At 35.0% G+C, this 14,588-nt stretch overlaps 1 protein-coding gene across 2 annotated transcripts in view; it reads right to left on the bottom strand.

Moving 5' to 3' along the window:
• Nucleotides 1–7,232: 7,232 nt before the first annotated feature.
• The window catches only part of NDUFS1 (NADH:ubiquinone oxidoreductase core subunit S1), a 38,334-nt gene continuing 30,978 nt past the window's right edge, over nt 7,233–14,588 (bottom strand). For both annotated transcript variants that reach the window (XM_037009266.2, XM_037009267.2), the window contains 4 exons: nt 13,375–13,550; nt 12,685–12,819; nt 12,520–12,592; nt 7,233–11,341 (listed from right to left, as the gene is read on the bottom strand). In XM_037009266.2, coding sequence (XP_036865161.1) covers nt 11,250–11,341; nt 12,520–12,592; nt 12,685–12,819; nt 13,375–13,550 — 476 coding nt within the window. In that variant the 3' untranslated portion in view covers nt 7,233–11,249. The remainder of the gene's footprint in view (nt 11,342–12,519; nt 12,593–12,684; nt 12,820–13,374; nt 13,551–14,588) is intronic.

Raw genomic sequence — 14,588 nt, 5'->3', positions numbered from 1 at the left:
AAAGTGGAATTAATAACAGGGTTTGCTTCATTGGGTTGTGATAGTATTTAGAACAGTGCTTAATCCATAATATATGCTCAGTACATCTTAGTTATCATTATTGATGGGAAAATAGAGTAAATTTTGGTAGCCACACACAATTAAATACTAGGCATCTATTTTTAAAAGAGAGTTTTAGGTACTCAACCAGGACGCAGTCTCTGCTGACTCAGTTTGTCCCCCTCCAATGCCCAAGAAAAAACTTAGCTAGACAGGGACTAAATATGATACATATATATTAAAGAACAAAGAGCAAATTCTTTTAAGCTCTGTTTGAAAAAAGGAATTTGATGTTTTTTGGGGAGGAAGGTGAGAGGCTTTGAAGGAACAAAGTGCAAGGAAAGATAAGAGTCATCAATACTTTTGATATATTCATTTGGTAGGTGGGTTCAGGGGAGCAAAAGGGACAAGGAAAAGAATTACGGGCTCTATAGGAAATTGAGATGTTATCTTTTTGGTCACGAAGCACACACATATGCTTTACTGCATCAGAAACCCCAGCAGTTATATAGTTTCTCAACCATTTATTGTGTGTAATTATGCTGAGTCAGAGGGTGAGTCAACTCTGCTCTCTATGAGGGAGGTGCTCACAAGGGAAAAGGGATGACCTCTTTCTGGGCAGCAGGACCCATTTAGGAAAATTCCTTGCCTAGTGCTCTAATCAGTATCTTGGTGCCCAGGAAAAATTAACTATTATTCAGAGGTGTGAGCTCTTGACATGTACTCAACCTTGAGGATGAGGCATAACAATTTGACTTAATGTCAGAATGTTCAAGTTTAAGAGCATGTTGGGTACTGCCCAGGGAATACAATTGAGTAGGCACAGTCCTTGCCTTGTAAATCGTAAAGCTATTAAAGATAATAGCAGGTTGCTGTATCAGAAGCAAAGAAGATCCTAATCTCTTCAGTGGTTTGCCTAGCAGAAAAGTTTCTGCCCCCTTTTAGGGTGTTTTTCATTTTCCTTATGAAAATTTCCTTTACTTGCACAGGGACTTCATGAATTAAACCATGAAGCAAGCATCAAATAACCAATTCCAATAAAAAAGTTCACAGTGGCATAATGTATACTCTCAAGACTCAAATATATTATTAAAAATGATTAGATATCACCTTTCTAGTACTCAATAGATTTATAGAGGGTATCATACTTTCCTAAAACCGCTCCCTTATATTTGTCTTGATATTCCAGTTTTGGATAAGGATCATTCCAGTTTTACCAAAGGGCAATATATTTTGCATACTGAATCACATGGACCAAAGGGGCAGAATACATGAGAATGCTAATGACAAATGGCACCTCATACATGACTGAGAATGATGTCAGAGGGAAATAATAGGTAAGAACATTAGAGGCAAACCACTAGCAATATATACAGCACAAGAAGTAAGGAGCACATTTCATCTTTCATGGAACAAAAGGTTTGAACATTGAGGACACACACTTTTGGCCAGTAGGGTAAACACAGAGAGGGCATAGGTCACAGAGTGAGGACTCACACTGTGAAGAAGGAGTTACTGAGCTTCCCAAGGAGATGCTGCTGCCCAGGGACACACCCCTTTCCCTCCTCATTCCCTCCCGGTTTGCAGATACAAAATAAGACCCATCCCATGATAGGTGTGACTGTTTAGCTCCTGCTAATAAGCAAATACTATTTTCCATTTTTTGCTTTATGGAAATTGTAGGTTGGGGAGATTTAGGAAGGCACATGTTCTATTATTACTTAACTTCATCCACATAATGATACACCTCAGATAAAGACCAGGTTGCTTCCAGTCTTAGAAACAGTCAAGAAAAAATTCGCCTTTTTCTTCTTGGCAGAGAAAACTGAGATCAATGAAATTTAGTGATTCTTTACTGCTTTTAGATTCCCAACATCATCCCAGGACTTTCAGCAGCAAAGTAGATGCTTCTGTTCTAGAGCAGTGAGGCAAGGTCACCCTGCCCCAGAACAATGAGGAAAACCCAGTCTTAGAAGAGTTTAAAGATCTCAGTAGCCTCAGTTCCTGTCCTAGTTTGTCCTCATAACTTGACACTTTCTTTTTTTAATTCAGAAAATAATTTATATTAATAATGTATAATACATAGTCTGGCAGGAAAGTTACTTATCCTGCTGAAGAATATAGTAAATCCTGCAAAGTGGAAATGTACTAGGAGATACTGGAAAATTACCATTTGGGTTCCACTATGGAATCCAAACTGATACTAAATATGTTACCTGAAGAACACTGCTTCATTTGGACCTAGTACCTACCCATTCTATAGCAACACAGGCTGAACAATCTGTAGGCAACCTAACAAAGACTCATTTCCTCCTATAAATAGCCTTATTTATAGAGCATTTTATTTAAAGAACATCTCAGTTATATGTGCCAAGGTTCTTGAGCTATATTTAAAAGCTTAGAATTTAAGCCAAAGGAAGGGCATCAACTCTAGCCTATATGATTGGGGACTTACTGACTCTATACCGGAACGAAAGCAATAAAGTTGGGTATGTGGTAAGCAATTGGAAAATAGTAATGGATTAACCAGTATATTACAGAAACTTTGTAATTTATTATGGTCCATTTTTTTTTAACTCTGTATCTTCTTCTTACTGTGATACACATCATAGGGCCTATGGCAGGAACTTACTGCCAATATCTACCTTTATAATGGTTCTAATTTTTGGACCCTCCTCCCATGAAGAGGTGGGATGTATGTTTCCTACCCTTGAATCTGAGTGGGCTAAGACTGGCTTGACCAAAAGAGTACAGTGGAAATGATGCTATATAACTTCTGAGGTAAATCCTAAAAAGCTTTGCAGATTCTTCCTAGGAATGCTCTTGCTCTTGGAGCCCTGAACTACCCTATAAATACAGCTATACTGAGTCTGTCATGCTGAATAGGCCACATGTAGATGATCTGGAAGTTAATCCTATCTGAACCTGTCCTTCCATCATTCCAGCTCAGGAGCCAAACATGTGAAGATACCACCTAGGGACTGAGGCCTCCAGCCACAGCTGTTTCAGCCCCCGGCTGTTTGAGTCATCTCCAAATATTCCAGTCATCCAGCTGTGGCTCACAGCTTACAGAACAGAGAAGAGTTGCCCCCATCTCTGCTATGCCCTTTCTGTATTTTGGAGCCAAGAAATTTCATGAGCATAGTAAGGTGGTTGTTTCATACCACTAAGTTTTGGGGTGGTTTACTACATAGGAAAAGACAACTAGACTACCTTTTCTTAGAATCTCTTGTATGTTTCAGTTGGGTAAGTGGCTGTCCAGCTAGAAGCTACATTTCTTAGTTCCTCTCTTGCAGGTGAATGTGGATATAAGTCTTACCTATGGTAGGTGATTAGAGTGATGCAGTTTCCAAGTCATAACAGTTAAATGATAAAACGTTATGTGTTTGTCCTCCACTTCCTCTTCCTCACCCACTTCTTGCTGGCTGAGACAGGGGTAATTGGAGCAGCTACCAAGGATCCATAAATATTCTGAATGGCTGTCACAGGCTGGATTCCCCAGGGAGCACCATGAGCAGTTTAATAGGAAGAATATTTAGGAGTTCCCTGAAGATCAAAACCTGTAAGGGAGGGGAAGAAAGCAGGAGCGGGCAAAGATTAAAAACTGAACTGCAATTCAGGCCCAATAACAGCCTCAGCCAATCCCACAGAGGCTCCAGAGCTTAAATGTCCCTTCAGAATTGCACCCCATTGGGTCTAGATGCCCAGGCCTTTGTACTCCCACATGGATCAGTCACTGGATATGGGACACGCAGTCATATGCTTATGCTAGGTTATAATTACAGTATATTAGTTATCTGTTATTGCATAACAGAATAAACTAAAACTTAGTGGCTGAAAACAACAAAAATTTTATTATCTCAGTTTCTGTGTGTCAGGAATCCAGAAGTGTAATGAGGCTGCAGTTAAGCTGTTGTCTGGGAATAGTCATCTTGACTCAACTGAAAGCCAAATGATTGAACTTACACACACGGTTGCCGGTAGGCCTCTTCCTTCCTACACGAGGCCCTCCATAGGCTGCCTAAGTGTCCTCACAGCATGGCAGGCAGAATTTTTTTTTTCTTTCATTGAAGTATCATTGATATAAAATCTTATTTCATTTCAAATGTACAACACAGTGGTTCGACAGTTATCTGTATTATCAAATCCTCACCCCCTGTACTGCGGTTACTATCTATCAATGTAGAAAGATGTTACAGAATAATTGACTATATTCTCTATGCTGTACTACCATCCCTGTGATGAACTTATATTGTGATTTTGAATTATTGTGTCCCTTTATCCCCTCCCCCTTGCTAACCACTAGTCACTTCCAGTGTCTATGAGTCTACTGTAGCAGGCTGTAATTTCAGGGGGAGAGAGCCCAAGACCAGAAGACACAGTCTTTTTAAAACCTAATCTCAGCAGGGACATCCGTATTCCTTAGAGTTGAATCAGTAAGTCTAGCCCATACTCAAGGAGAGGGAATTCCATAAGGGTGTGAATCATAGCATGTAGGGATCAACAGGGCCATCTTAGAGACTGCCTATCACTTAGCATGCACATAATTTTGTATCCTGCTATTTCAAGTTTTCATTAACTTTAATGTTTTGTTACATAATCTTCATTTAAACAATATTTTAAAAATTATAAAAGCAATATATTATTGTAAAAACTTAAAATTGTCCAAGTGCTATAAGTGTAAAATCCTTTTCTTTATGCTATTCCTCACATTAGTTGAACTACCTAGAGGTACCATTTTTTTTTTGTATCTGCTGAGCTACTTTTCACATATAAACATATGAATAGATACAAACATATTACTGTATACTGTATGTTCTTAATGTACCTTGGAGCTCTTTCCATGTCAGCATTTAGAGATCTCACTCATTCTTTTAAACATCTGTATATTTCATTTTTTGACTATACCATAAATATTTTAATCAGTTTTCTATTGATCTACATTTAAATTTTGTCTTCTTACAAACGATGTAAATGCACATTCTTACCCATGTCTTAGCAAATTCATGCTGGTATCTTTAGGATAAATTCCTGGGAAGTGAAATTACTAGGTCTAAAAAATGCACATTTAAAATTTTGATAGATATGGTACAATATCTGAATGTGTATGTTTCCCTAGATAATGGCTAACAATGGGTATTAGTGAACTTTAAAATTTAGTCAGGTCCAGCCATGGCCACCAATGTATTATGTACATACCTGCATTTGAATGTTATGACATTACTATAATTAATGTCTACATATTTTATTATACTTTTAGCTTCTTGAGGGCACAAACTATATTTTTCTTTGTAGTCCTAGTACTTAATATTATACTTCAGACACAGTAGATACTCTGCAAATATATAATAAATGTTAGAGCTGAATTTAAGGCTTTGAGATGTCACTGAACCAGAAATTAAAAGAGCTGGTTCTAACCACAAGATCTGCCTGTAATTTGCTCCTTTTTCTCTGGCCTTCATTTCCACAATTATGAAATGCATCAGTCATAAATAAGTCAATCTTTAACCTTCAAATATTTTCATTGGTTAAAAAAACACTAAAAACACTTTAGGCAAGGGTATTTGGTTCTGAGATCCTTGTTCTCTTAATATTTAGACGAAGTCTAGTCATAGTTTTCTCATTAACATTCTTATCTCTTGAGCTAAATTAAGTAAGCAAACTAAAGTACTATGCAATTAATAAGGTATTTAAAAATATTGGCTATTCAAAATTATTAGGGAATTACCAGCTATCTTCTTCTTATAAAAAGTGGTTATATAGGAGTATATACACAAATTTTTGTTCCAACAGATCTTTAACAGATTTTTTTTCATGTCTATTTGTTTCCAAAAAGTTGAGTCAAACCTAAGACATAGCTATACTAAGATAGGATTAAGCTTACAGAATGTTCTAAAAAAGTTTGCCGTACTCATGCAGATCATTAATTTTTGCTTGAACCCTAATTTATACAGCCACACAGGGCCTTTGGTTAAGAGGGGTTTGCAGTGATTTTGCTAGTAGTATTTTTAAAGTGGTCGTGAATGACTATGTCACTATTAAATAAAAACCTCTTACCACTGCTTTGGTTGCTAAACTACTTTAGTTCCTCTCCTTGGGAGCTTAAATAGTGGTTGGGTAATTTGTTTGGGCAACAATAAGGCTCACAGTTTATATTAGCAAAGGTTTATGTTGGCAAAAGAAACCACCTGTCTCCTTTTATGTGCATCAATAGCTCTAACCTTTCTTCAGTACCCTTTCTATCACCAGCATATAATTCTTCCTCTTTTAATAGTACCATTTTGTTCATTTAGTTTGGGACTTGTAAAAACTCCATCAAAACAGGCAGAGTTCTGCACAATAAATTAAGTTTCACAACCCTGGTGGATGGTCTGTAGTAACAGTATTTTGCTGATTAGGTTGACTTTGAACAAGTCATTTAATTCATTTGAGCCTTAGAAAAGAAAGGCATTTCTTAGGTGTAACTCTGGTGGGAAAATAAGTTCCCAGCCTGGGGCAAATTACCTTTGAGGCCGAAATAAGTCAAAGGGAAAAATAAAGTGGGAGAAGCCCATTTATTGCTTACAAGCAGTGATCCACTTCTGCTTGCCTGTCTCTCTAGCCACACAGCTGCAAAAAGGGATGCTCCCCTTTGTAATCACCTATTGATAAGGAGATGGACTTCTCTCCACTCCTTGGAAACACCTATTAATATGGAGATGCACTAAGGCCAGGCAAGAGATTCTGTAAATATTGCAATTTTACCCACATTAGGAAAATACAAGTTGGAAGTTATATTAGGTATAGCTTTTCCTCACAATTAATATTCAAAATTTTTTGCTTGATTCAGCTAGAATGGGGGCTTTTTACATTTTAGGATCAAGGACTCCCATGGATGGTTAGCTGCAACCTCCTGAAATTGTCAGCAAAATTTTGAATGTGCATTTTCCTATAAGGATGATTCTCTTATTAATAAGCACACTGAGCATTTACTATGTGTCAGGAAACAGGCTAAGAGTTTAACAGGCTTTCTAACTTAATCTTTTTAACAACCCTATTAAGTTGGAGGTAGATACATTCAATCTTTAACAAATGAAAAAATACTAAAATTTTTCTAAGCTATTTTTCCAAAATTGAACATGATCTGTCTGATCTGGCAAGAAATGTTTATAAACAACTCAGCAATAAGTAATAAAAGATGATTATATTCTGGGTATTGTTAATAATGCATAATACTTTTTATTAATATATTCATTATAATACAATGCACAGTAAATTTGGGGGGATTCTGTATGGAGTTCAAGCTTTAAGATTTTTCTTCAACATTTATTCAATTTTTATAGCTGTTCAAAGGTTTTCATTTAAGGCAACATGGAGCAGTAAAAATCTCTCTAAACCCCTTTGTCTTTAGTTTCTAACTCTGTAACCGTGGGCAAGTTATTTGATATTTCTTGGGTCTCAATTAATACCCATTGTCAGCTGGGTTTTGTGAAAATTAAGACACAAAATACTTAAAGCTTTAATGGCACATATTTAGAAGGTCCTCTTTAAATGGCATTGTTCCACATTCTTTCCAGTTGGCCTTCTTTGACCAGAGGGACTTGGTCTTGAGCCTTTGTATATGTCCTCACTGTTGACACAGTTTCCTTTTTTCCATTTTATTTTTTTAATTAAAGTATCATTGAAAATACACTCTAATGAAGGTTTTACATGAACAACATTGTGGTTTCAATATTCACCCATGTTATCAAGTCCTCACCCCGCCCACTGTGGTCATTGTCTATCATAGTAGTAACATGCTTTAGGACTCTGCTTTGAATCATAATTCCATCAGCCAGGTCATTCTTCTCACCTATACCTATTTTTCTTCTACCTGTAGGTTTTCCTTCAGAAAGTCTTTCTTTTCCTGGCAGCCATCTATAATATATATGCTCATAATAACCTTAATATTTAACATTATGTGATTAATAGGTACCTGAGACAGACTTTCATGTTTACTTTATGTAAAAACCAATGAATTTTATTGAGCACTAATCACCCCAGGCAAAGTATTTTTTACAGAATTACAAATTCAACACATGCTGCCTGGATGGCAGCCCAAAAATCCTGGACCATCTTAGTCATCTGTCACCTCTTCTCCACTTAAACACAGTATTTTCTCACCAACAACCCTATGAAGTTTACACCCATTGACTGAAGAGTACCCCGGAAAATACAAAACTGAGAGTGTATACCCTTGTGTTGTGAGGTCACCAACAGTGCTAAGCAGTAAAGAAAATAGAGAGTGACAGAAAGTTTGTATTGAATTCAAAGACTTTCAGCAGGAATTTATACAATTTCAGATAACTGAGAATTTTAAGCAAAGTACTTTAAGCCAAGTATACAATTTCATGACATACCACTAATGTGGATAAAATAGTTCCTAAAAAGCTGTTAAAAGTGACAAATTTTGTATAATTTTTGAAGATAGAGTATTGATGACATACTATTATTCTAAAAATCTTATACTTTGTTTTATCAGGAAAACCACATTCTATAGTTGGGCTAATCTTTAATGAAAGCAGCAAGGAATGAGGATTGCAAAACAAAAGGATTCTGAACAGAGGTTTTGAAAAAAATTTAATATAGCTTTAGATTATCTCTTAGATTATAAAATTTTTACTTATTTTGATAACTGAAAATTACAAAACCTGTTAGTTGTGTAGAATAATTTAGTTGACCTACTATTGCAGATGGTGTTAATATACTGAATATGGAACATCAAATATCTCAATTTATCTCAAGATGTCCCTCACTCCAAGGGTGTGTCTGTGTGTGTGTGCGCGCATGTGTAATCTATTACACAAAGAAAAATGTCAGCTAAATCACCATGACATTATATAAACCAATTCAAGAGAAAACAGAAAAATGCATTATCCATCAAGCTTCTCAATGCTAATTCTTAGAAATAACAACCTATAGAATCTCTATTGGTAGGAGGGAATTAAGTGCAGCAGTTAAGAACAATGGGCTTTGCACAGTAATCAAGACAATTTGGTACTGGCACAAGAATAGACCCATAGACCAATGGAACAGAGACTCCAGATATTAACCCACACATATATGGCCAATTATATATGCTAAGGGAGCCATGCATATACAATGGGGAAATGACAGCCTCTTCAACAGTTGGTATTGGCAAAACTGGACAGCTACATGTAAGAGAATGAAACTGGATTACTGAATAACTCCATATACAAAAATAAACTCAAAACGGATCAAAGACCTGAATGTAAGTCATGAAAACATAAAACTCCTAGAAGAAAACATAGGCAAAAATCTCTTAAATATAAACATGAGCAACTTTTTCCTGAACACATCTCAAAAGCAAAAATGAACAAACGGGACTACATCAAGCTAAAAAGCTTCTGTACAGCAAAAGACACATTCAGCAGAACAAAAAGGCATCCTATAGTATGGGAAAATATATTCATAACCAACATATACATTAAGGGGTTAACATCCAAAATATATAAAGAACTCACATGCCTCAACACCCAAAAAGCAAATAACACAATAAAAAATTAGGCAAAGGATCTGAAAAGACACTTCTACAAAGAAGAAATTTGGATGGCCAACAGGCATATGAAAAGATGCTCCACATCGTTAATCATCAGGGAAATGCAAATTAAAACCACAATGAGGTATTACCTCATACCAGTTAGGATGGCCAACACCAAAAAGACAAGAAACCACAAATGCTGGCGAGGATGCAGAGAAAGGGGAGCCCTTCTACACTATTGGTGGGAATGTAAATTAGTTCAACCTTTGTGGAAAGCAATATGGAGGTTCCTCAAAAAACTAAAAATAGAAGTATCATTTGACTCAGGAATTCCACTCCTAGGAATTTACCCTAAGAAACAAGATCCCTGATTCAAAAAGACATATGCACCGCTATGTTTATTGCAGCACTATTTATAATAGCCAAGAAATGGAAGCAACCTAAGTGTCCATCAGTAGATGAATGGATAAAGAGGTGGTACATGTACACAACAGAATTATTATTCAGCCATAAGAAAACAAATCCCACTATTTGCAACAACACGGATGGAGCTAGAGGGTATTATGCTCAGTGAAATAAGCCATGCGGAGAAAGACAAGTACCAAATTATTTCAACTCGCTTGTGGAGTATAACAAAGCAAAAACTGAAGGAACAAAACAGCAGCAGACTCACAGACACCAGGAGGGTACTAGCAGTTACCAAAGGGTAGGGGGTAGGAAGGGTGGGTGGGGAGGGAGAGAGCAGGGGGTTAAGGGGTATTATGATTAGCACACATAATGTAGAGGGGACACAGGGAAGACAGTATAGCACAGAGAAGACAAGTAGTGACTCTACAGCATCTTACTATGCTGATGGACAGTGACTGTAATGGGGTATATGGGGGGACTTGATAATATGGGTGAATGTAGAACAACAGTGTTGCTCATGTGAAACCTTCATAAGATTGTATATCAATGATACCTTAATTAAAAAAAAAGAAAAAAAGAACAATGGGCTTTGGAGTCAGAGAGAACTAGACTTGGGTCTGTGACTTTCTGCTGTGGCCTTGAGCAAGCTACCTAATATCCCTGCACTTCAGTTGTCATTTCCAACGACCTCAGGAGGTGCTGTAGCAAGGACAAAACAAGACAATGCATGTAAAACCAGAGTGCTTACCACATGGAGAAAGCTGAATAATTATCTAATAATATTATGGCAACTATTAATTATAGTTGTCCAAGATATATATCTGATGTATGATTATATTATTGTACTTTCTCTATTTATCCAGCATGACTGAATGCTTAAATCTTTTCTTTAGCACTAGAAAAAACTGGGTCTTAATAATGGAAGCTCTTCTTATTTCATCCATTTTACAAACATTAAATGATCAATGACTATGAACAAAAATTCATATTTTAAGGATTTTCTTTAAATTTACGGCAAAGATTATCAATACTTTTACATGAAAGAGCATCTATCTATATACATGTTTATTAAACTATTTAACAACATTGACACATAATACATAAATGTTTCTGAAACCTCAAAGTTCTTTGATAACTGCAATATTGTTTTCAAATAAGCATGGTAGAACCTTAAATATTACATCATTCAGGTTATGTTTTAAAGAGAGAAACCTCTGAGAGGTTACTCCAACATGATTGTCAGTCAACCATTTGTAACCACGCAGGATTCCCAGTAGATGTTTCAGCACAGGGATGGCTCCTCCACTGCCTGGGCACCCTCTGTGACAGCTTTGACACATTTGGCCATTGTCTGTGAGGCTCTGCTAATTGAATCTGAAAGATATTAATAAATGCATTTTGATAATACAGTTTTTTAAAAAGCACATAGTAAAACCTTGTTGCACATATTGAAGAAAACAAAAACAGACTATGAAATTCTATGCAACTATATGTAAATTGTGTGAGTACAACCAACAAATTTAGGAGATAAGCTCCTTGTTAGCTGAATACTTTTAGTAGTACTACTGGGAATCATTAAATAACTATATATAGCCATGCAATATGATAGTATGCAATCATTATAAATATTAAAGTATTAAAGATGTAAGGAAAAAAATGTACATAGTGTTATTGAAAAACTGATTACAAAACAGTATGTACTAAAATCCAATGAATTGTGTACTTTATGGGTGAATTTTATGGTATGTGAAATTATTTGAATAAAGCTGGCAGTCCCCTCTCTCCATTAATAATTAATCAACATTTTTGGTTTAAATGAAAAGTATGTATTTATATCTTTGGATGAATGCCCAAAATGTTAAAAAAAAATAAATGTAGTTATTTCTAGGTAGCGGAATCAGTAATTTTTCCTTGCTCTTTTGGGCTTACGTATGTATTTTATAATGAATATAACTTTTATAACTAAAAAAAAAACCTCTTAAAAATAATCTTAGATACAAACTGTAACAAAAATTGAAAAATATACTCCTACCTGCTTTTAGATAGAAAATTATTTAAAATAATCTATCAACTACCTCATAACCTATATGTTATACCAAGTGTTAAGATATACAGTAAACAAATTCAAGTAAATCTACATTTCTTAAAAACATCCCTAACAATTTATATCAGAAGCACTGTTTAACATGTTTCACACTTAGGTGTTTTGATTCTTCTATACTGTAATTCTCAGGAAAACCTTCACAGTTATTTGTCACTTAGAATAAAATTCTCCCTAAATTGCTATACAGCAGTGATTTCACATACAGTAGTGAAATTTTATATTTAAAATCTGTTAACTATTCTTGGATTTTCAAACTGCTTAGTGTCAGAATCAAAAAAAATTTGAGTAAAGCCAGAAAACACAAATTTTATTAGTTCTGATGTTTTGAAATCTTCAAAGATTCAAAATATCCAATACTACCACTAACAGGTTAGAATCATAATGCTAAATTAAGTGATCTTACACCTTCCCACCTTTCATATTTGCAGTCATGTTAACAACTGCGTACCTGTCATATAGAAGTCTTTAATGGTTAGCTGAGGTGGAACAAGTGGATCAGCAAGAAGTTGCTGGTTCACAAGCTGCAAAAAAAGGAGTTAAAGATCAAAAATAGTATTGAGAACTAGTACTGTTAACACCAGTATTGTGAAACTGCATACAGCCAAGTTTTTACCTTGGAGAGCTCATTTGCTTGCTGGAAATAATTAGCTCCTTCGACATCATCATATCGAACAAGATTAGGAGAGACTTCTTCCAATCTGTTCCTTACTTGATCCAGAGTATCATATGGAAGAGTTATACCTGCAATCTATAAATATCAGGTACCCCAAAATTGACATAAAGCTTTAATATGTAAAAATTTCAAATAACATATAACTGCAACTATGTTGAAATAATGCAATACCAGTGAAAAAAATCTACTGGTGTCCATTAGCATAAATTATAAGCAAATGGTTAAGTGGTGAACACAATTGTCAAAAATTCTAATTCATAAACAGCTATCAGTACATTAGTAATTTATCTTTATAAAACACTTATTATGAAATAAATGATTAAACAGACAATGCTATCTATGCTCAATCTGAATGCTTCTGCTAACCTGTTATCAATCACATACAACTGTGTATTATTTTAAATCTCATGCTTCTTTTTATACAGTAAAAAAGAGTCAAAAGAAGTGTTTTTAGGCAATAGACAAGTCAAAAATAAAACACCAATTTCAAATCCTCACTTTTTGAATACTTTTTCCTACAGAGATTTCACTCTGCGTTTCAGACTTGCATCTTCCTTGATTTTGAAAGTCATTCTGACAAGCTAATATGTCAAATACCCCATTCATAGCATCACTAATAACAACAAATACCTCAGAGAGGGCTCTTATAATTTTCCAGTCTTCTCTTGCCAAGCCAGGAGGTGTCACTGCTACTTTAGTCTGCTGAGCTCGGCCCTCAGTATTGACGTAAGTAGCAGACTTCTCTGTGTAAGCAGCGCCTGGGAGAATAACATCAGCTATAGGAGCTCCAACATCACCATGATGTCCTGTGAAAAGTCAGAAAATGATAAACCACGTTTTAGTAAAAAACTGATTAGCTTTCATATATGAACACTGAATATCCTTTTTAAGTCCCATTTTTTTAAATTACAGAAGTGTTTTAAAAATTAAAGTGGTATAGCACTCAAGTATTTGAAATAAAATACTCTGAATAAAATATCTGAATATACTTTGAATACTTGAAATAAAATAACTGAAATAAGTCTGCCTTGTCCACAATTCAATTCCTATCCCAAAGAAGATTACTGTTAAAGCATCTGCTGTCTTTTCTCAGATTACTTTTCAAATACACAAATTTGATTGTATATTATATACACATATATAAGGGGCAACCAGCTATATTATTTCTTTTGATGATTACAAATCATCATGAAATGCTCAGATGTACATTAGTGAAATTTGGTAAAGTAGACTGAAGTGGTAGAGGAATGAAAAACAGAACAGGAATATGATGGTAATAATAATAAAAGGGCATAAACAGAAAATTATAAAAAATGATATACTAAAAGATTGTCACTCATTAATATTTTAACTAAATTGCTGAAAGAAAAAAGAAATGAGTTAATGACAAAAGTTAAAGAACAATATATGAAGTTTGATCTCATTTGTGTACATGATTGTATATGCACAGGAAAATATACAAAGCATGAATATCAAAACAGTCATCAATGATTTTCTCAAAAGGACAAGAAACGGAATTTAGGCTAATGCATTTTGGTTTAAGTTTATCAAACTAAAAATGTAAAATATTATATAATGCTTTTAAGTGTCATGGTAATAAAAAGCCTATAATAAATTCCTGGTTTTATGTGTAAAATGAAGTGGGAACTTGTATAATGCTTTTCTCTGCAAAATATCCAGGAGTACTCTGGACTCTATTTATTCCAGGGAAACTTGATTACATTTATAATGAGTGAGAATTCAAGAAAATGAATCAAACACAGAAAGGCCAAAGGAGTACCATAAAGTATAACTCATTAAATATCCTTTAACACAGGATTCATGAGTTTTTTTTAACTTTTAAT

This window comes from Manis javanica, chromosome 12 (assembly GCF_040802235.1).
Source record: "Manis javanica isolate MJ-LG chromosome 12, MJ_LKY, whole genome shotgun sequence".
In the NCBI taxonomy this organism is placed as follows: domain Eukaryota; kingdom Metazoa; phylum Chordata; class Mammalia; order Pholidota; family Manidae; genus Manis; species Manis javanica.
Note: the sequence above shows the minus strand (reverse complement) of the source record. Positions and strands in the feature narration are given on the sequence as shown.